This window comes from Falco rusticolus, chromosome 18, assembly GCF_015220075.1.
Source record: "Falco rusticolus isolate bFalRus1 chromosome 18, bFalRus1.pri, whole genome shotgun sequence".
Lineage (NCBI taxonomy): Eukaryota > Metazoa > Chordata > Aves > Falconiformes > Falconidae > Falco > Falco rusticolus.
In genome coordinates, this window is record NC_051204.1 from 5,071,952 (window position 1) to 5,093,447 (window position 21,496).

General features: G+C 47.0%; 1 protein-coding gene across 1 annotated transcript in view; it reads right to left on the reverse strand.

Annotated features, from left to right (window-relative positions):
- Window positions 1-21,496, reverse strand: part of SKAP1 (src kinase associated phosphoprotein 1) — a 155,823-nt gene that overhangs the window by 104,121 nt on the left and 30,206 nt on the right. Inside the window, exon 4 of the mRNA XM_037410935.1 lies at window positions 20,393-20,509. Within this exon, the coding sequence (XP_037266832.1) occupies window positions 20,393-20,509 (117 nt within the window). The remainder of the gene's footprint in view (window positions 1-20,392; window positions 20,510-21,496) is intronic.

The following is a 21,496-nucleotide window of genomic DNA, read 5'->3' on the forward strand; positions in this document are numbered from 1 at the left end:
CCCACCTTCCGAGGGAAGCGGGGTGGCTGCGGCTCGGTGCCATGGCCACGAGATGGCTCCTGGACCCCTTCTCCGGCCACCGCCAGGGTCTGCACAGGGTCCAGAAATGCGCCAGGACCCCAAGGGCCAGTGGGACAGCAACGGGCAGGGTCAGCCCTGACTTCGTCTGAGCACAGGCGCTACCGAAATCTACGCACAAAACTGCCCTGTAACTGCTTTTTGCTGCTTTTATGAAATAGAAGAAAAAAGATGTAATGCTATTTAAAATTTTTAAAAAAGCAGGGGCACCCAAAATGCCGGAGGAAAAAGGTTTCCCACGGCTGCGTGGCAGAAAACAGTCAGATCATTTGATTTTATTGTATTAGCTCACCTGGTAGGGTTTGGAGCGGGGGGAGGCTGGCAGGAAAGAAAAAGGTTAGATACATGGGGGGGAAGTGGGGGAGAGCTAGAGGATGCCAGCGGGTGCCCCTTTCCCCAGGGGGGCTGGATCAGACCTCCCCAGATGGGCAGATACTGAAAGGTGGTGCCACCAAGCCCCTCCAGCGAGGTGCTGGAGCTTCACCCTAGCCAGGACCGACAGGATGAGGCTGAAATAATAAAATTTGAGCGTTCTAGAAACACGCTGCAGCCTTTTAGGGAAAATTAGCCAGATTGTTTCTATAACTCGTTTAATGAGAAACAGTCACACTTTAAGGGGCGCTGGAGTCGTCGGCAGTAATGAGAAGCTGCTGCACTTTGGACGAACACCACAGTTATTTTCCAAAGGGCACTCATCTGTAATAAGTACATATGCACTCCTGCATCTAGCAGCATCTTCCACCTTCTCAAGATTTTATATTTTTTAAAACAGAATCACCTCACTTATAAAAAGCTCCTTTAGCCTAGCAAATAACCAGCAAGCTGTTAAATGCATTTTTGTAAGGTAGCAATTAATAAAATCAACTTGCTTGAAATAAAGTTGGATTTTTTTCTTTTTTTTTTCCTTTTAAACCAGTATCTTTTAATCAGCTTTCAGTTGTAAAAATTATGCTTTCAGGTGACCAATAATTTTCTAATAGTCACCCTTGGCTTTTCTTCCTCCAGAAAATAATGAAAAAAATTATTTACAAATTCTTTAGTTAGTCCCATAAATTTGAACAAACCTACAGTCAGTTTTCTGTTGAAGTAAGGCGACCAGAATTTCATACATCAGAATATAAATCCAATTCTCTTTACCTGCCAGAATTTCCTCGGAGAGCAATTTCAAGGTCACAAAGAACGGGCCAAATCCTGAAGTCTTTACTCAGTTTTATTTAGTAATTATTCTGACTTGGCTGAGAGTTTTGCCCGTGACTCACAGTCCATACAAGTAATGCCTAAGTAATGGTTTAATAAAGACCTTGGCGTGTTAAGGTAAGAATATTAGGTCAAATGGCAATCACCCGTCCGAGAGCACGAGTGTATGTTTGTGTTACAAATGTACGTACGAAGCCTTCCACATGTTCAAAGCAGTTCCTTATTCTAGGACAGGAAATTAATGATCTACCCACTTTTCAATGACTAAAAACGAGGGAATAAAACCATTTCAGAAGCCCTCAATTTCTCGATATGTACAAAGTGCCTTATTTTCATCATCCCTGTCAGTTATGACAAGTGCCGACTGGACAAATACCAGCTTGAATTCTGGCCATTCATTTCTATTCATGATGATTTGAGCAGAGGCTCAACTGCCTAAAAATATATATGAGTTCCGGTTTTGGTTTTTGGTTGGTTTTTGCTTTGGGTTTTTTTTTTTTTCCTACGGAAGGAACAATAAAGTATAAAAACAAGACAGGAAGATTTCAAGACGCTTTGCAATGGTTACAGCTACTGCATTTCAGGCTCTGGTTCTGCAAAATGGACTTTACCACCATTAAATAAAAAAATAAAAAAAAATAAAAAACATTTGCCCTCTCAGCCCCCCCTCCTCTCCCAAGACGAGCCGGTCACTTGCTGGAAGCCAAGTTGCAAGAAATAAGATTTACTGCAGCAAGAAGCTTTTACTATATTTGTAGTGAGGGTTTCTTTTATATCAGTTCCAGACTCCAGCTCACAGCATCCCTTGAAGAACAGATGTCCTGGGGATGTGTAACCATTCATCCTAACCACAGTTTGGGGGGTCAGTCCCGTAGGAGCCAACAGCCAAGAGGGCTCTACAATTGGCATGAGAAATCTACTTTTCTGATGAGCCGGAGAATAATATAAAAACGGAGCATTGCTGTGAGCAAAAGACGCTAATTTTCTACACTACTGGATGTGGCTGGGGAGAGGCGGCAGGGGGGAGAGGAGCGGGGGGGGGGGGGAAGAGAGGCTGGGTGGAATAAAATTCCACCCAGTTACAGAATCACTGCTCGAACCTGCTCCCAGTTCTTCATCAGCATGAAAAATTACAACTGTAACGAGATTTTTCTCTGTCACCAGCGTAAATGTGCGATTACAGCTGTTCATATTTTCACTCTAATGAAGGGTTGCACATTTAAATGGTAAGATTTATTATATATTGTATACCGCCTATGTACATGCAAAACTGTTAACCAACGCCTAAAATGCTGCTTGTTTATTCTGGCATCAATTATCATTTTTCTCAATTTTTAAATAATAAAAAAGCCCATTTCGGCACAGACGGGTTTCTGTTTCTTCTGAAGAAATAAACAGAATGTCAAAATACAAAGCAGAGGGAAGGAAAATGTAACGAGACAGACCGCGGGATCAAATAAAAGAGAAAGAAACCCCAGCAGAGAGCAGGACCCCTCCTCATCCCGGCAGAAACCAGGAGCCGATCGCCCGCGCTCGTTGGCTTTTTTGCAGAGAAACTGGTACGAGGTTGGGTTCATAAACAGGTGAAATGATGGAGTTTATTGCAACCAACATCAACACTGAAACTAAATAACTGTGTTGCCATCTCGGTCCCGCTGAAAGACGGATGGTAAACTTGACCTGCCGCTGGTACTATCCGAGTGCCATTTTTTATCGCCCTTGGCCGCCCCCTCGGCTGAGCGCGCCGGGTAAATGCCTGTGCGTGGTCAGGTCAGGCGCGGGCGCGGGTGAAACTCCGTTCACATTTGCATACAGGCGGGCTTTCACAATGAAGACCCATCTGTTCCCGTCACCGAGTACAAATCGAGTGTCACCCAACTCGCTGCAAACGACAGCCGCACGGCCATTAGATGGAGGAACACTTAGCTCAGGTTACGGATATGGAACTGCTGATTTGGGTTTAAATACCTGATAACTGAAGACTTTTTATTACATACAAACAAAGAGTGAACCTTGAACTGATCACAAGAGCACCCTGCTCCCCCATGGACCCTCCACCCCGACAGCCACCCTTCACCCTCTATTATCTACACAAAACCACTGTATATTTTTCCCGGAGAAAAAAAAAAAAAAAAAACAAAAAACAAAAAAAAAAAAACAACCAACCCAAAACCTAACAAACTAAACCAGACTGAAATGTCACAAAACAGATCTTAACAGCAAGCAATGACACCAAATTTATATGGAAGATAGGACGGGTGCAATAGGAAAGGGAGAAATGGATCAGGGGTGTAAACAGAAGGCGAACTCTGAACTTTGCATGCCCTTTGAGGTCATTAATATTGTTGCAATGTTGTTCCTTGAACTTCTGCTAAATTTTGCCAGGATGGAAATATTTGCAGCTCGGGTTCAGCAGAGGTGAGGCTCTGCCCTCCTGGCCCCTCCAGCCACCCTTCCCCAACCCCGGCTGTGGTCACCAGCCCACGGTGCTGCTCATGCTGAGCAGGGGTGGGTCAGGACCCATGTCACCATGTCCTCCTCTGTGGTGTGTCCCCCCAGCCAGGCACCAGCGCTGCGTGAACACCAAGGCCAGCAGGATCGCTGACCAAGTCCACAGCAAGCTTTACTGACCACGCCGAGATGTTTGGGGGCTTCCTCTTGTCTCTATCCAGTTTAGAGGGTTCCTGGGGAGCTGCTTTGGTACTTCTCCCCTTCAAGCGAGGGAGGCATTAAACTTCCATGGTTTGCTTTCAAGATGGTCAAACAACTTATTTTGTGCTCAGAAGGAGCCTCCTGTCCCAGGATTAAACCATGAGGAGAAAAAGCAGTCAGGCTTTACACCCACACGAGAAAAACAGCACAGTCACCACCACGGTGAACACCTCCTTGCTTCCACAGAGAAAACAGGACAACGAACACAGCCAAATCCGCCCACAGAGCCACCTCCAGCAGAGCCACCTCCCACACCCACCACAGGCTCTTTGGGCCCAAACGTCGGCGCTGCACGTTCACAGCCCGGAACAGGCAGGGCAAGCAGAGGGGCTCCAGCCACCCAGAACCGATGCCCTGACGCTTTACAAGTCACTTTTGGTGCCTCGGTCAAAACTGTTCCCAAGATCCCATAATGACGTTGAGAGGAAAAAGCCGGAGAACCTGACTTGTAACTATTATCCCACCTTTCTACACCTACACACGCGATTAAAACCCAACGATTTGCAAAGGCAGCCGTGACTACTTTTTCTTATGCCCTTTTCTCCCCGGCCCAAGAGCACCGGAGTGCTGCCCAGCTGGGCTACAGGGAAATCCACTCCTGCCCTCCATCCACCCAGAACACCCACTAGCATCAATTGAAGCCGCATATTTACCAGGAGAAAAACAGACCATTTCAGAAGCCTGAATAGGAACGCATTTTTGTCCCACCAAAAACATTTATGGGAAGTTGAAATGCTATTAAATCCCCCAAGATGGGCAGTTTTCCCCACCGTTCATGGCCCAGCTGCCTTCCCCTCTCTTCAAAAGCTCCTGTAAACAAAGTGGGCATTTGCATATCACAGGCAAGGCCCTTCTCAGGATGTCACCGATTTGCATGCAAGGTGGCTGCATGTGACAAGCGCGCTCCGAAGGGAAGAATAAACCAACTAGGAAAAAAACCCATTACACAAGGTTTACCCTTCTGTTGGCTCCTAGAGAAAGAAAGCCCCATTAAAGAGCTGTCACTGTTTTAATTCCAGTTTTCCTACAGGGATATGATCCCATTCCCTTCCCCAAAAGATAAAGCAACTCGTCTGATAGAAATATTGGCTGCTCGGCGTGCGTGGGTGTTGTTGTGTGGTGGGGTTTTTTCCTTAGGAGTGAACAGAAACTGAACCTTGAACTTCATTTACCCTTTGAACTCGTTACCTTTAAACAAAATTCCCCATGCTTTCCCTCTTCAAACAAATTTCATCACAATTACAGTCCCTTCCACTTCGCTTTAAGATATATAATCATTGACTTGACCTAATTACCTGGTGCAGGCCTTTCTCTACAAGGTGAAAGCCATATTGGTGTGAACAGAAGCTGACCCCTGTATTCTTGATACCCCAATTTTATTCTAATTATTGTATAGGAGGTTTTCCATCTTCCTCTGTCCTCCTATTCCCTCCCCCCAGTTGCTATTTGGTTGCTGGCGCGTTCGGTGATGCCCTTTGGGTTGCTAGCTGCCTGGAGACAAGCTGCAGAATGGATCTCGTGTTGAAAAGCACAGGGTTGGTTGGGTTTTTTTTCAAGCTCCCCCATTCAATAGGAACCAGGAGATTCAGCTCTGCAAAGGGCTGCCAAGAACTGTCTCCCGTGGACACAGACACACAGCGTGCACCCGTCACCTACCGCGAGCACATGGGTTCAGGGAGCAGCATTGGACCCCACACAGAGACAACCCCCCATCGCAGCCCCCCTCCAGAGAAGCCTGGGCTGTTTGCTTCTGTGGATTAAAAGCTTTATGCTACCAGGGAACGGGAATTCTGATAGGGAGACTGAAGCCAATGTTTCCTCTAACTCCAGAGCAAGGCGATGGCACTGAGAATTTAAGCACAAAGAATTGGGGTCTGGATGACCCCGCAGTCCCCTCTGCCTCCAAATCCAAGCAAAGAGCATCTCACCTGCAAGCTGAGGTCACCCAGCTGCCAAGAATCAACGTTTCCAGCTAAATGACATTTTCAGCCTCAATAGAGCCAGTATGGCGAACCCAGGACTCACGTGCACATCACACTGCCGATTCCTCATCCCCTAATTCACCCTCCCAAGCTATAAGGGAAAGTTTGAGGGTGCTGGGTTGATCCTAGTCAGACACTACCTCTAACAGCCGGGGTGTTGGAGTCAAATCACTTAACCCTCCTCTAACATCACCCCCCTTGTCATCCTTCACCTTGTCTGTTTGCCTGTTCAAACTGCAGGCTCCACAGAACTGTAACTTGGTGCAAAATGGGTTTGGTACTGGGGTAGCACCACAAAATATCTGTAATCAGAGTAAAAGTATCTTCCAGAAGACTAGGACAAGACTGTCGTACCTCCTTGTATAAGACCGAGGTTTGCTGTGGATCCCCACCTTACTGAAGGACGGTTTCCCCCTTAAAAATAAAATTAAATTGCAACGAGAGGATGGAACTCCCCACCAATGTCATTAGCTTGCTAATTTCTGATGGCATTCAGAGACAGAGAAAGGCGTAAATTACCTCCACAATTCAAGATACATCCCTCTTATTCCTTAAAACCAACAAGAAAAAAATTAACAAAACCAGCTCCAACATTAATAAAGAGTCCCAGGGATTGACAGGCAGGGTCACTGAGAAATGGCACCTCCCTAACCTCCTCATTTGTCTTGGGCAATTGAAAAATAATTAGCAATTGCGAAAGGGTTCAATACCTAAGAGTAAACAAAGGGAAAAGGATCACTCTGAGTCACGGTCCCATGGCCTGGGGCAGAGCCTTTTCTCATCCGCAAGGTGAGCATCTCCCCCCGTGAAAAATGAGCCGAGGACTGGCCACGAAGCGAAGGGAGGGCAGGTGTGGACGGTCAACGGAGCTGCTCTTGGCATTCAGATCCTTCCTCTTAGTTTTCTAAGCCCCGCAACAAAAGAAGAAGCAGAGACAGAAAGAGCCAGCACCACACGGCGCAGATAGGTGGTGCGCAAAGCCCGGTCTGTGTCAGAGGTGGGGCAGCCATTTGTTATGGTCTCTGGGCGAGAAAGGCCATGCTCAGATGCCCTGGAGCTCCACTGTAATAAATAGACACTGAAGATTAAAGGAGCAAATCCTACCACCTGCCCCAAGCCTGAACCCACAGACTTAGCATACTGGGGTACCCAAGAGGGATGGGGGCTTTGTAGACAGCAGAGCTATAGCCGTTTTATGGCAATTTCTGCAACCTCAGGGCTTGTGCCTGTGCCCCTGCTCAGACAGCTCAGCTCCCCTGCTGATCCGTGAATTCAGGGGTTGAACGGGAAGACCAAAGGGGAGGGGAGGAAAGTGGCGCTTGTCCCCGTCCCCAAGCCTACCCCAGCCATCATGGGATCAAGCTCAGGAACCAAAACCCAAAGTCACCATGATCCGCACTATTGTCCTCCTCCTCCCAGAGTTCTTTGATCAGCAGCAAGTTTGCATATCAAAGAAAAGAAGGAAAAGAGAATATTCAAATACCGATATTGTCTGGCCTTACTTTCTGTTGGTAGGGCTGCTTAGTTTTCCATCGTAAAAGTTTGTGTGTTTTTCAGTCATCTTGCTTTGCTTTTCTGTCGGCTGGGGCTTTTTTCTTAAGCAAATTAAGAGTGGCTTTGCAAGACCTTAAATCTAAAATTGAAGCATTTCTGATCAACTTATTCCAGTTCCATTTGAAAAGAAAAACTTACGTTTGGGTGTTTTTCCAACTAGGTTTCTCCGAGACTGGGATGGGGGGAAATACAATCTTTTTCCTTGGTTCAAACTAAGATACATTTTTTTTCCCCAACAAAATAATGGAAGCTGATGGATCTGGTCCAGCAGAACTAGCAGATCCAGGAGATACTCAAAGCAGACATGGAATTTCCACTTACAGATGAAAATAAAGCAACTTTAAATTAACCTTGGCAGAAAGCAAACTGGAAACCCATCTTAAGAGCAGTGTCACCACCCTGATGGACATTAGATGACAAACATAGCTAGAAGTTGGCAGTGAAGATTTCTCACCTACTTGGGAGATGCCATTACAACTCAAGGGAGCCGAAGTCATGCTCTGCTCCATGATGGCTATAGAGATTACTCAGTTAGCCATGGATTTCCTAGACTAGAGCTATGACAGAGGTGTGACCATGGAAAGGGGTAGAAAAATGCACCCACTTATTGTTCTGTGCCTCTAAGGTTGTGCTTTCCTTCCCAGCAATCTCCATTTGCATAAAGTCTTACAAGAATTACAGTAACAAAGTTCCCAACCTTACCAAACCACTGGCTTTTCCTTCTAATCATAGCAGAGAACTAAGAAATATGGAGTGGGCAATAATCAAAGGTAGCACCAAAGTTTAAAAATACAATACCAAGGTCAAGCTGAAAAATGCTCTGGCAAATCTAATGTCACACTCATAAAATAACGGAACAGATTTAAAAAAAAAAAAAAAAAAAAAAAAGGACTAAATTACTTTATGAGCACCTAGGCAATAATTGCCTTCTTAGCAACAAGCAACCTTTGGGTTTGTAAAGAGCAAATGACCTTAGGCACATACGGTCAGCCTTTCTGATCAAGCTACAAAATTAGCAGACGAAGGGTAATGTGGAAGATGCAATATATCTAGAGACTTTACTGAGCGTTTGATGTGGTGCCACAGCAAATCTCACTGAAAAAATTAATTTACCTCAGCTTGGATAGAAGCAATCGTCACAGACTGAAAATTGGCCCAAGGGCCACAGACAAAAGCTGGTGATAAATGGCTCTCTGTCACGTGGAGGAGAAGCGTCTGTGTTGGGGTATTGCAGGGTATTAGTCCCCGTTTTATCTAAAGCAAGTAAACAGTCCATTAATTCAATGAGCAGGAAGATACTAAATTAGGTGGTAATGCAAATATCAAGTGAAAGCAGAGGAAATAATAGTAGGGGACACAGAGAGGTTAAGAACATGGATAGAATAATAAAATGAGATTCATCCTACTAAAGAATAAACCAGGGTAACAAAAAAAAAGTGATCTACAGCACATCCAGCACCAGGGAATCTTATCGAGTAAAAGGGGAGAAAATAAGAATTTGCAAGGTAACTGAGGATCTCAAAACCAAACTGGTTGCACAGTGCACAGGGGTGAGGGACCCCTGTGCTGGGAGGGGGGTCAGGGCAACAGCAGGCGTCTTCCTGCAGCGATGCAACATCAACACAGGCTGATCCCCAACACTGCAGCTGGCCTGAAATGTTGGCAGCTCACACCTAATACACCAACCACGTGACGGGTGTGCACAGGAACAGGATGGAAACCATTTCCCTCCAAGGTCAGAGGCAGGGGATCTCTGAACTCCTCCCGCAGTCAGCAGCTCCCTGGAATAATCAGATCTGCTTCGAAGCAGAAGGATATGAATGAAGTTTAAGGAAGAGAAATCAGGGCAGACTTGAAAGCTCCACTGAGCCAAAGACGTCTCCTGGAGATACCTATGGCCTTTGGGGGACAGCAGAGTTCTGTCTTTCTAGGTAACTACAAGTGGGTAAAGCAAAGATGCAAGTTATGGGGGGTGGAGAGTGCCACCCTTATACGTATTTTCAAAGACTGACACCAACCACCTGCCTGCTCCAAATCTGCAAGGGAAGTTCAACCCTATCATGCATGTCCTCTCCGCACACCTCATGCATCAGGTGTTTATCAGGGAAGGCAGAGTGCTTCCAGGATTTGGAAGGAGTTCAGAGAGTGCAGGGAGCTTCACCCCACTAAATTTTGTCCTCCCTTGGGTTCTGTGACTTCTTCGTCCACCGCTAGCACAGCCCCTCCTAGGCATCTCTTTCTGGCAGGCTCTCATTGCCCTCAACATAAGACTGTCTCAGCACTGAGTGCCTTTGCCCCAGGTACCATTAGTTTAAAGCTAAAATAAACTTCCGATTTCTTCCCCCAAATTCCACCATTTTTGTTAATGCTTTGATCCTTTTGTTAATGCCAGACCATTTTCATTTACCGCAGATGGCCAAGGCTCATCACTAAACGCAAAATAGTTCTTTGGCCAGAGAACCTGAGCAAGGTGTTTGGGGTCCAAGGCTTTACGATGCCATTGCCAGCTACACCATGGGCTCCTCATGGGACCTGGGTCAAGCTGCTTGCACTCCACATCGGCCCCAGCTCGGCAAGAATTATTTCCTCCACTCCAACGGATGAATCTTACTGTAAAACTAGACTAATGCTGTCTCCCAGCTACTCTCTTTAATTTGCCTAGTAAGCTCATTGGGATTGTCCAGGCAAAGCTTCCTTCTCCAAAAGCTACCCAAGTGCCAGCAGCATCTTTGCACTGCTCCGCTGCTGGGAAGGTGCCACTGCAAGGGCAACTTGGTTTAAAACGGCAGCTGCAGAGACACAGCCCTGGGTGACGGGATGTTTCAAGGAATTGATCTATCTGCCAGAGCGTTTGCTCAAGCATGGGGTGAGGGTGGATAGAGGAACAGCAGCAATTCAGCAGTTTCAAACAGCAGCTCCCACTTTAACCTATGAGTGCAGGGAAAAAAATAGGAGTGAAGCTTTGTAACCAAATAAAGAGAGCTGTGAGCTCAATAACAGTCATTATCCTATGGCAAAGATTTTGTTATTGTTGAGTACTGATTCCTTTATCTCTCGGAGACAATCAACCTTCAGCCAGAGGAGTCTAACCTTAAAACCCCATAACTCAATTTTACATAGTGTTAAAGTTTGGGGGGATATTTGTCAGTGCTGGAGCTGATACAATCAGTCTGGAGGACCCTAGAACAAAGAGCAGTGGGTGAAGAGCGTGTCACCTCCGCACACATTCGTTTCCTTGATGAACAAGGAGCTATTAGTTGGCGAGAAAGCATTATCAGGGTGAAGGATGATGCCGATTGTTTCGGCTGCTCTTCCTGTGACACTGGATTAGAAGAAGCCCCGGTGCCTGCTTAATGCCCCACCAGCTCTGCCCCTCTGCACACAGGTACACAGCGCACGCTCCCGGCCACCCTTCAATGCAGACCAAAAATCAATCTGGACACCCAATCTTTTTCAACTGCCACATCTCTCCGAGGGTTGAACAATAAAAGTTTAACTTGTTTTAAGAAGTAGTTCATCACCGTAAGCCTTAAACAAAGCTACTCTTTAAAATACACATGTGCACAGACACAAAATGCCTTCGTGCAAAATGACAATTACGGAACATCCAACATAGCCGCTTTGCTTGAGTAAATCCCTAGCAGATACAACAGCTCTAGGGAGACGCTTGCCGAATAAAGTTATTCTTCACTCCTTACATTAAAAGGAGAAATGAAAGAAGTGAAAAAAAGTGGGGGGAAAAAAAAAAAAAAGAGGAGACTTTTCTTCCCTCTAAAGTTGTCCTTCAACACATTTCATTTTAGAATTTATTATAACCAGACATGAAATTAATTCTTCAGGACAGTGGCTTTATTTTTGCACATAGTGATTTTCACAATTACATAACCTGAGTAATAATTTAATATATTCCCTGTGGCTCATACTTAATCACACTTTTTTTAAGCACATGCTTAAGTCAGAACAAAGTCAGTAGTAGTTCAGCATGTGTTAACATATGCGTGTATATATATATATATATATATCAGGGACTTTTATTGCTGTCCAGACCATTTCTCTCAGCTGGGAATTTTGTATTTCAGGACTTGTTAGTGTTTTGAGATTGATCCTGCAAGACAGGGGTACAGTCATTGTTATTCCCACAAGCAGTTCCACCCAGGTGAGCAGACACACTCCAAACGCATCCGTGGGATGAGGCTCTTTGGAACGTTCTTGCTTCTCCCCCAAAGGGAAGGGCCCCAAGGCTCTGTGCACTCACTACCAGGAACTCGGGGAAAGCACATATTTTGTTTGCCTTTTTGTCCTTTAGTTGCCCTACAAACATGTCCCACAGAGGAATGAAAAGAAGTTTGCCCTGGTTGCAGACAAGTCATTCAAGCAGAGGAAGCGCCTCCTCCACCTCCTCTGCCAGTGACCTCGGTATGCTCAGAATTCTAATATGAAAAAACCCAACAAGCCAGATCTTTGCTATAACCCCAAAATATTTCAAGTGCGTAACCTAGAGCACCTCTTACTCTGGTTCCCGTTGAAGTAACCACACAGAATCCACCACATATCTTACTATTGGTGTATTTGGTGAAAGAATGTCAATCCCAGAGCTGCTGTACCAGTAACCCCACCACTACCGGTGCCAAGCACGCTCAACCCCTGGCACTTCTGCAAGGGTGAAACCCCATTTCCCAAGTCCACGTGAGGTCCTTGGTGCCAGCCAGGGGCTCTGGGCATCCCAAGGCTGTTTCTGCGGGGCCACAGGGTCACAGATAAGCTGGTCTGAAACTGGCATCACCTCTGCCATGCCGCCCAGCTGCTGCATCCCAGCATCCTGCCCTCCGAGCATCCCTCCTACGGAGGAAACCTGTGCAGGTCAGTAACGGGAGGCTCCAGAGCCTGTTGGTTTAGGACACTGGAAGCACTTCCTTTTGAAAAAGGGCAGAAAAGAAGCCATAATGAAGTTCCACCCCAACACTTTGTTAACTTACATTTCCTGCATATTGATCCCTCTGCTGGGGAGAATATAGAGACACAAAGCATTTATGCGTTGGATTTACATACTCATGAATAGAAAGGCCTTTAGGAGGCGGGTGTGTAAGTTTTCCCAGCCCCCCACACAACAGTAACTTGTGCATTGATAATTCACACGTGTTTGACATGGGGAACATGCAATTCACCATGAGAGGAAGCTCCATCCCGGCTCCTGACAGCCGCCACAGCACCCGGGACCACGCACCTGATAGTGTCGGCTCAAAGACGTCCGTGCTCTGAGCCCCCCGAGCCTGCTGAAATAATCTACGTGCTGAGGGCATCCTCCACTGCAATTAATTTTAAGCTGCAACCATAAGCCAACACTCCCTGTTTCACGCAAGCTTGCTGTTGTTAACCCGCTTAGTAAAAAATCCAAATAACACCTTGTCATTAAAGACTGTCCTCTAGGTATGGAAAATAAATCTATTCATCTGATCTTGCACTTACAAAGCAATACAAAGAAACTTTAATTATGCTTTTTCCCTGTCGGCAAACAGCAAAAGTGGCAGGATTTTTGCTTTAGAAAAGCTGCCTTAATAAGTTATCGGCATTTCACTGACTTCTAAGTGATTTCAATTATAACTCCTGTCTGGGGCCCCACAGACCCACCAAACTGCTGAGATTTTACACCACATGTTTCATAACATTTCTGTTTTTCTTAAGAGCTCTTGCGATCAAGGAATTACTTGAGAATCTCAGCTTAAAAACCAAACAAATATCCCAGTGGTTGGGCAGAAACCCCTTTCCAAACCACAAACCGAGGTATGCGACACCCAAAGACCAAATCACAAACACTGTATTTGTGTGAAAGCAACTCATGCTATTAAAGCGAGCGCCTGATTCCTGAGGTTGCCTATCCTCAGTGTCAAATAACCACCATGAAATCGCATCCCATTTAGATGTGTGAGCTTAAGGCATGGGCTGGACCAACACATTTTGGGGCCCGAGCTGATTTGTGCTAGGATTACGTTCCCAAAAAGCTCTAAGGAATTACGAGACAGGATGCTCCTAAGAGATCCAGGCTGCCAGCTCCACACAGGGCTGAGCATCAGCAGGGACTCGCCCTCCGGTCCTCCCGTCAGTCCGTGCCAACGTGTTACGTTTCAACACTTTATAAAGAAGAACTGCTTTTACAGGGTGCAGGGGAAGATAAAGGGGGAGATTGGACAAGTCAAAAGGCACTTGCAATCACCCGCTTTTCCACAGACACCCTTGGCACAAGAGCAGCCTCTCAGACCAACTTCCAAACGTCTCCAGCTTGAGGAAAAACGACTTTGAGTTCAGAATGGGCACCCACAAAACTGCAGGCTCAGGGGGCTGCCCTCAGGACCAGCATCCACAGCTCGACATGCCCAGCTGATGGGAGCTGTGGCCACAAGTCAGACAGGATTTCTGCAGCAGTTACTGGCGCTACAATTTGCTGCAGCTGTAAAATCCCAAATGAGGACGTGAAGCCACTTTGGGTTGTGGGTTTTTTTTGGTTTTGCTTGGTTTAAATGATAGCTGAAAATCTTGGTAGCAATACTCTTGCCGCTGCTTGTTCTCTACAAAGGTCTGAGCTCTCCTATATAATTTATGCATCTATTTCTGGCAGCCTGCAAGCAACCCACCCTCCTTGCCACCCCGAACAAATAATCCTTAATATAGAGGTGAACCAAGTTGCTCTGTATAAAATACAGCCAAACCTTTCGACCAGCCAGAGCACCATTCCAGGAACTTATTTGCACAGTGCCAGAGACATTATCACATTGGGCTTGAAAGTGCTAATGTTACGGTGCATTTCCATTCAGAAAACTATACATCAAAGAACGTTGGCTCTGTAGCTTTAAGGGAGTCTGATATCGTTCCAAAATGTCACGCAATAAAGTAGATATTTTTTAGAAAACATGTTGTTTCCTTATACAGTGGATTCATGCCTGTTCTCCTCCCCTTGGCAAAACTCAGGCTGAACTGGTCAAACCTGCTGGAAGCCCTGGTGAGGAATTGGGAGAAATAACTGCTCCCTGGTTTAACCTCTCCCTCCCTGGGCTCATTGGATGATGTCTGCGATCAGGCCAGGAAAAACATGCAACGGCAATTGCACTTGTCACAAACCCCTTCCCCAAATGTTTCCTACTCTGTTTCCTACGGCTTAAAAGTACATCAACAGCAAGTTTATAATAACCCAGTCAAAAGCAACAGAAGACGTTTCTGGACATCAGGGAGGCAGAGATAATTGCTTCTAATGGTATTTGAAAAGAAAAATGTAAAGCTTTCAACTCCAGCGTAAGAGGCATTTCCACTCATCTGAGGGCATTCAAGGTTTGATCTATACAGCCTATCGGACTTGCAGATGCTCAGCATTTCTGAAACAGCTTCTTAGTCTGCATTTTATTCCACACACTTTGTTATTACACCAGAAATTCAGCAGCATTTGGGCACGTGGCTCCTCTGAACCATCGCATGTGCTCAGACCCCCAGGCCACACTGCCCTCCCCTGCAGCGGTCACCCAGTGCCGCACCACCGCTGCACACCCTACTGCAGCGGGAAGCAGCCCGTCATTGGGGAAGAAAACCACAATTTTTGGTTTGGAAAAGCAGAACTCTGCTGTTACTCCACCCACACAAGGGCTTAATTCAAGCCCACACCGAGCTGTCAAAGCGGTGGGAAGAAGGAAATCACAGAAATGCCTGTTTGGGAGGTTGGGATTTGTCCTTTTGGCTTTTTATTGGTTTTCTTGGGGGGGCGGGGGAGTTGCTCGTTGGTTGTGTTTTTTAAACAAAAGTGACCAGGAAGCCGAAGGCGCCCACACGGTTTTCCAGCAGCGCAGCCCGCGGGAGCGGCGCCGCTCTGCGCCACACGGGGGCGCTGCAGAACTCCGCTGCCGCGCTGCGCTGCGAGCGCCCACCGGCACCGAGCGCCCACCGGCACCCCCCGCACCCCGGCACCCCCCGCACCCCCCAGAACCCCCGCACACCCCAGCACCCCCCCACCGGCACCCCCCGGCACCCCCCAGAACCCCTCCACCGGCACCCCCCGCCCCCCGGCACCCCCGCAACCCCCCAGAAACCCCCCGCACCCCCCCAGCACCCCCCCACCGGCCACCCCCCCGTACCCTCGGCACCCCCAGAACCCCTCCACCGGCACCCCCCGCCCCCCCCGCCCCCCCCCCCCCCCCCCACCGGCACCCCCCGGCACCCCCCACCGGACCCCCCCGCCCACCAGCACCCCCCTAGAATCCCCCCACCGGCACCCCCCGGACACCGGCACCCCCCCAGCAACCACCTACCGGCACCCCCCTCTTGGCCCCCCCCTAGCAGCCATCCACTGGCACCCTCCCACCAGCACTCCGGCACCCACCTACTGGCACCCCTGCACCTACCTGCATTCCTAGCACTCCCCAGCACCCACTGGCACTCCCAGCACTCACCCACTAGCACCCACCCATGACACCACAGCACCCACTGGCATCTCCCAGCACCCACCCACCGCCCCCCCCCAGCACAGCGCTGGCACATCCAGAGTGCACCCCCACACACACATCATTACAGGCTGGCCACCCACCCTGCGCGCCCACCTGCACAGCACAGCCAGCACCCTGCCTGCCCACTCACACCCACACCATGCAGCACACCTACCCACACACTTGATGCACACCCACCCACACATCCAAAACATTCCTGCAGGCTTGGTTTTTAAAGCAATTAATTCCATATTTCAGAAGTGATTCATCAGATTTTAGAAGCGTGTAAGAAGTACAGGCCAAAACAAAGCAGCAGCTGTAGTTGTAGACGCAAGGGCTACCTAAAAGCAGGGGAGCACACGTCGTTCAGCACACCACACACTTCAGGGAGAAAGGGTTTGGTTCTCCAGACCACCACCGAGAGAGAGCACAATACTCCTTGAAAGAGAGGAACGCGTTCAGTCTCATGCCGAGGTGGGCTAGAGGCTGCCATGGACCAGGCAAGAAACTCCCAGAAGAAGTTTACAGGCTTCTCCCCAGATCTGCCAGGGCGCTCACCAGCATCTTGTTTCTGCAGAGTTACCTACAAAACTCACTTTGCTATTTTCCCTACCCATTTCTATATACTAGAAGGCCGAACGAGCAAAATGGGGCCTTCTCCAGGACATAAATGGGTTCAAGAAGCACCTGGAGATGGATTACAGACAAGCCACCTTGTAACAGTTTCTAATTCTCCCCAAAAACGTTCTAATATCGTGTTGCATTTGTATCTGCCCCCTCCCATCCCCAAGCCACTGGGGCTGAGCGAAACACCCGCTCATCTACCACCCTCCACACCTTTTACGATATAAACCATTTTTAGCACATTTGTATAAAGCAAAGGGAATTTTTGCTAAATGATTTTATTTCAACTGAATGAGCTGTAAGTACGTTTGGCCAAAGTCCTCTGCTGACATGATGGAAAAACCTTAGAAGTCAGAGGCAAGGTTTCTTACCCCAGTGCCTAACAGAACCTGTCAAGTACATTCCTGTCACTCTGAGTTATGCGTCTTTCCACGTGCTAGGGGATGCCTGCGTAATATAAAAGAAAATATCTTGTCACTTCTGTTGTCACGCCACGGCAGTACAGCTGAGAGCCAGGTGCAGGGGCAGACGCCACAGTGGCCCTCACCCCCTCCGCTCCGTGTGATCTTGCCATGACATCGAGTGAATCATTTGAATCCCGGCTCAGCATTCCTCCAGCAAGGGATCCAGAAGTGCCACTTTGGGGAAACCCAAACTGATAAAGCAACATCTAGAAGTTCTAAATATGAAGATGCACAGCTCCTACCCTCAGGACGCTGTCGTATCTACCTTATGCTTCAGGAAAACTAAATGAACAAACACTGGCAAATTAAATGATCTATCAGTTTAAGACAAAACATTTTTGAAAAGTCTCCAAGTGGTCTGAGCAGAGCACATTACATGGGAAGTGTCTCCTAAGAAATACTTATCATTATCACAGTACTTAGTACTTCCACAGTGCTTCCCAGCCTCCCAGCACTGTACAAACATTAGCTTCTTAATCACTCATTAGGGATGATCCTATAGAGCTGGGCCATGCCTCATTGAGTAAAGTCATCCCCAACTCGCTCAGTCCCTCTTGCTCCCTCCAGAGACAACTTTGAAGGTTCTCTGATTCCCACGAGAAGTTCAGAGCAAGCAAGGAAAAGTCTGCTCAGAGTGAGCAGTGGTGGCATCCCCTGCTTCAAACCCCTCTGTTTTTTGTAGCAAGGAGAGGCAGAAGTGAGCATCATCCCAGTCAGAGACCTGCTTCCATTAAAACCTTGAATTAATAAAGTTGGGAAATTCAGGAAATATCAGCCTTTAACAGAGCTGTGGGCTTGCACCTCAGGACGTAACCTCTTGTTGTTGCAAAACAGGGCTAAGAAGCGACGGAAAAAAGCCGCAGGAATGAGAAGCATGTTCCTACAGCCGGCCAATTTATTCTCCTGGCCATAGTGAGACGGATTATCCCCATGCGTCAGCCACCTGTGCTGCCTGAAAGGAGCAGTTCTCGGTCACTTATCCGTGTGACAGCAGCACCCCGAGGGTCCATCGCGGCCCCAGCTCTGTATGAGCACACAGGAGCCGGGTCCCTGTGCCAGGTAAGTGGAGAAGTGAGTGCTGCAGCAAAAAGGGCACAGTCAAAGCGAAGGTTTGCACATGCAGAGAAGCCAAGGCAAACTTTGATCATGATGAAAATCAGCTCACACAATCTTAAAACTTTCTGCTTTTCCCATAAGCATGATCTAATTCAGAAATCAAGACTGCCTGACACACACTTTAGCTTAATCGCTTTTCTGAAGTAAGGATTTAAACTCTCAGGTGAGCGACTTCATATTAATAAAAAAAAAAATAATTGTGCCTTCACTTTCTATAATGAAAAAAAGTAAGCAAAGAAAACAATCAAGCAAAACAAAAATCCCCCAAGTAAACAAAAACATCTGATAGTAAGTCATCACAGAAATTCAAAAACCCAGAGGAAATCACAACCCGATCCATATCCTTCCCGCTGGCGGACATCTAGAAAAATTCATTCTGACGATGCCCCTACAAACCATGGCAGGGCAAAGAAAAGGTTCCCAAATCATGTGTTCAGCCTATTTTCCCTTTCATATCACCCTTTCAGATACCAACAGCCTGCATCCAGCCCGCCCAAACTGCTCTGCTTCCTCCAGAACGAACACACACACAGTCAAGCCCGTGATTTGCTGTTACTCAGCACTCGAACCAGTTTCCAAGCACTAACACCTCATTTTAATGTAACTGATCTCGATGCCAGCTTTCTTCCCTCCTTTTTGTAGTATGTCATTTTTTTATGTTATCAATCTCCTTGCCATTCACCCATTTGGGCACCCTTCCATCGAGCCTGGCATTTCATCTGTGTCTGAAAACTTCCCGTGGTGCCAAGTGTTTGCATACCTTGCAAGTGTTATGTCAAACTCTGCCCCTTAGGGCTGCCAAAAACCACCACTCAAAGTTAGCAAAGCAAATACCTCCTTAGACAAGCTTAATAAACACGCCAGGAGAAATCCTAGACTTCATAAAGGCATCACTCGCCCGACGAGGCCAAGCTCGAGGTCTTCAGCACCCTTTCATGTCCCATTTAGGCCAACATCCATTATCCTTGTCACACGTTCTCCATGCGTAAGTGCATCATATCTGAGCACACAGGTTATTTAAAAGAACCAGTCCCACACTCCACACCTCTCTCCAAGCTGCAATTACTAGCTGACTATCAGGCCAACCTTGCCTCTAATCAGTCTAAACAAAGATGTTTATTTTATGGCATAAATCAACACACACAGCAGATATGCCTGGTCGTTTGCACTGTGCGAAGAAGCTGACTTTGGTGCCCATCAGCTCTTACGACCTCATCCCAAATAAATCCTCATTTCTTGACTGATGATTACTGATTCCTAACAGGAGTGGGAGTAGACATGAAAAAGTGTGTTGAGCACAGAGAAGGGGAGAAGAGGAGGGACAGAAGCACAGAAAATGGAAGAGGAAGGACAAGGCAGGGAGGCAAGAAAGCATGGGGGGGAAGTGCAAGGGAAGTGAAAGAGGGGGAGGAAACAAGATCTGTGGGAAGTAAGAGACTGAGAATCTGAGACCAAAGCAATCAAGTCTTCACTAGAGCCCAAAAGATAACCCCTGAGAAGATCAGAACAATCTCAGCTCTGTAGACTTCATTTTCAATAGCACAGTGCAAATCCATCTCTCCTCAGCCGCCGCTCCCAAGCAGACGGGACCATCCCAGTAACTCTGCCCAGAAAACCCCCGTCTGCCATTTAGTGCTTTGGAAGGTGCCCTTGAGCTCAGACGCCAGCTCCCATCCACCGCTTTGCTATGAGCACTTCTACACTCACAGGAAAAAGAAGCCCCACGTTCCCAAGCACTAGAAGGTCCCAAAAAAGTCTCTCCAAAGCAAACCACCTTAAAGAGGTCTAATTTTCAAAGGGTGGGGGGAGGCAAGGTTTGGGAAGACGTAGCTCCTTCGAAGTGCGAGGCAGAGCACCCAAGAAGAAACACACTTGAGTGTGGCACGTTAATTTTGGGAAACGCTAGCTACCAGGTCAAATTCTGCTCTTTTTTGTCACTGTTGTCAATCCAAACCAGCACTACCAACTCCAGCTTGCACCGAGATGATCAAGAAATACATTTAACTCCGGCAGCAGTAAATTAAATTCAGGATGGCCATAACATTTTATGGTCATTGACAAAACAGGTACCAGTCAACAAAAAAACCCAAAAAACACCTCCTGTGTTATGAGATGGATATAAGACAACAAGGAAGTCATACTAGATTACACTTGCATTTCTACCTTCTTCACTCAAGGACTTCAAAAAGCATCAGTGACTTACCGTCATCCTGGAAGTCTGACAGAAGCGAAGCATCAGATGTCATGGAAGGGGCCAAACCCCAGCTCTGATTTTCATCAGAACTGTCCTGTCCAAAACAAGCATCATGATAATCCTCTCCTAGAAAGAGAAGAGCAGTCTGATTTTATTGAAAAGGACACATTTCTAAACCCAGATCTTACTGCCTGCACCCTGAGACATGTTTCCTCCTGTTTCCCACCTCCCACTGAAGTTCTCTACAAAACTCAGAACCACTTTCGTGTGGGTTTAAGACCAGATTCATCATTCAGGGCCAAGGTGGCATATTGCTCACACCTGGAGGGCATACAAGGAGGAGGCTGGAAACACCAGTCTTGGGACCAAACTACCAGAGCTATGTCCAGTTTTTTGTTCTTGCCCCCAGTACATGACCTCTGCATAAATCACCCATCTGTAAAATGGAGGACTAGGCTACCTGCTTCACCAGAATGAAGAACCTTCCTATTTTGTAGGGAAAAGCTTTGAGATCCTCAACTGAATAGCGGTAGGGGGAAAAAAGATTGACTCCCTGTGACAGGCAGTCACATATAAATTAACAAAACAATGTGCCTGTGTGTGGAGGCAGGAGCTATTACCTCCCCATACTTGATGTTGCATTGAATTTTTGCTAGGGAATTTGCTACTGATATTGGATTTTATGCAGAAGGCACTTAGATACTACAGTGACAGATGTTAATATCAAATTTTAATATAAATGGAGTGCAGCTAGCCTACCTGTAGAAGAAAACACTACTCACCCTAAACAAAGCGAAAAAGTGGCCTTTCAAGCTTTTACCTTACATTTCCTGAATACACACAACCCAGACTGCTGATAACAGAGGTAAAGACAGCTGCTTACTCATTCAACACACAACAAACAGCAAGAAAGGTGAGTTTTCAGCTGATGTTAATTGTATTCAAACACTAAAAACAAGTTTTATCTCAGCAAACAGAGGAACTGTGCTCCACAGTTTAAATCAAGCACTGATGAAAGGGTACCAGGGCCTGGAATGGAGGGTTACAACGCTCTTCCTCCCACCAAGAAACACAGTGGAGATGCCATTAAGTCTCCAGCTGCAGAAAGACGTG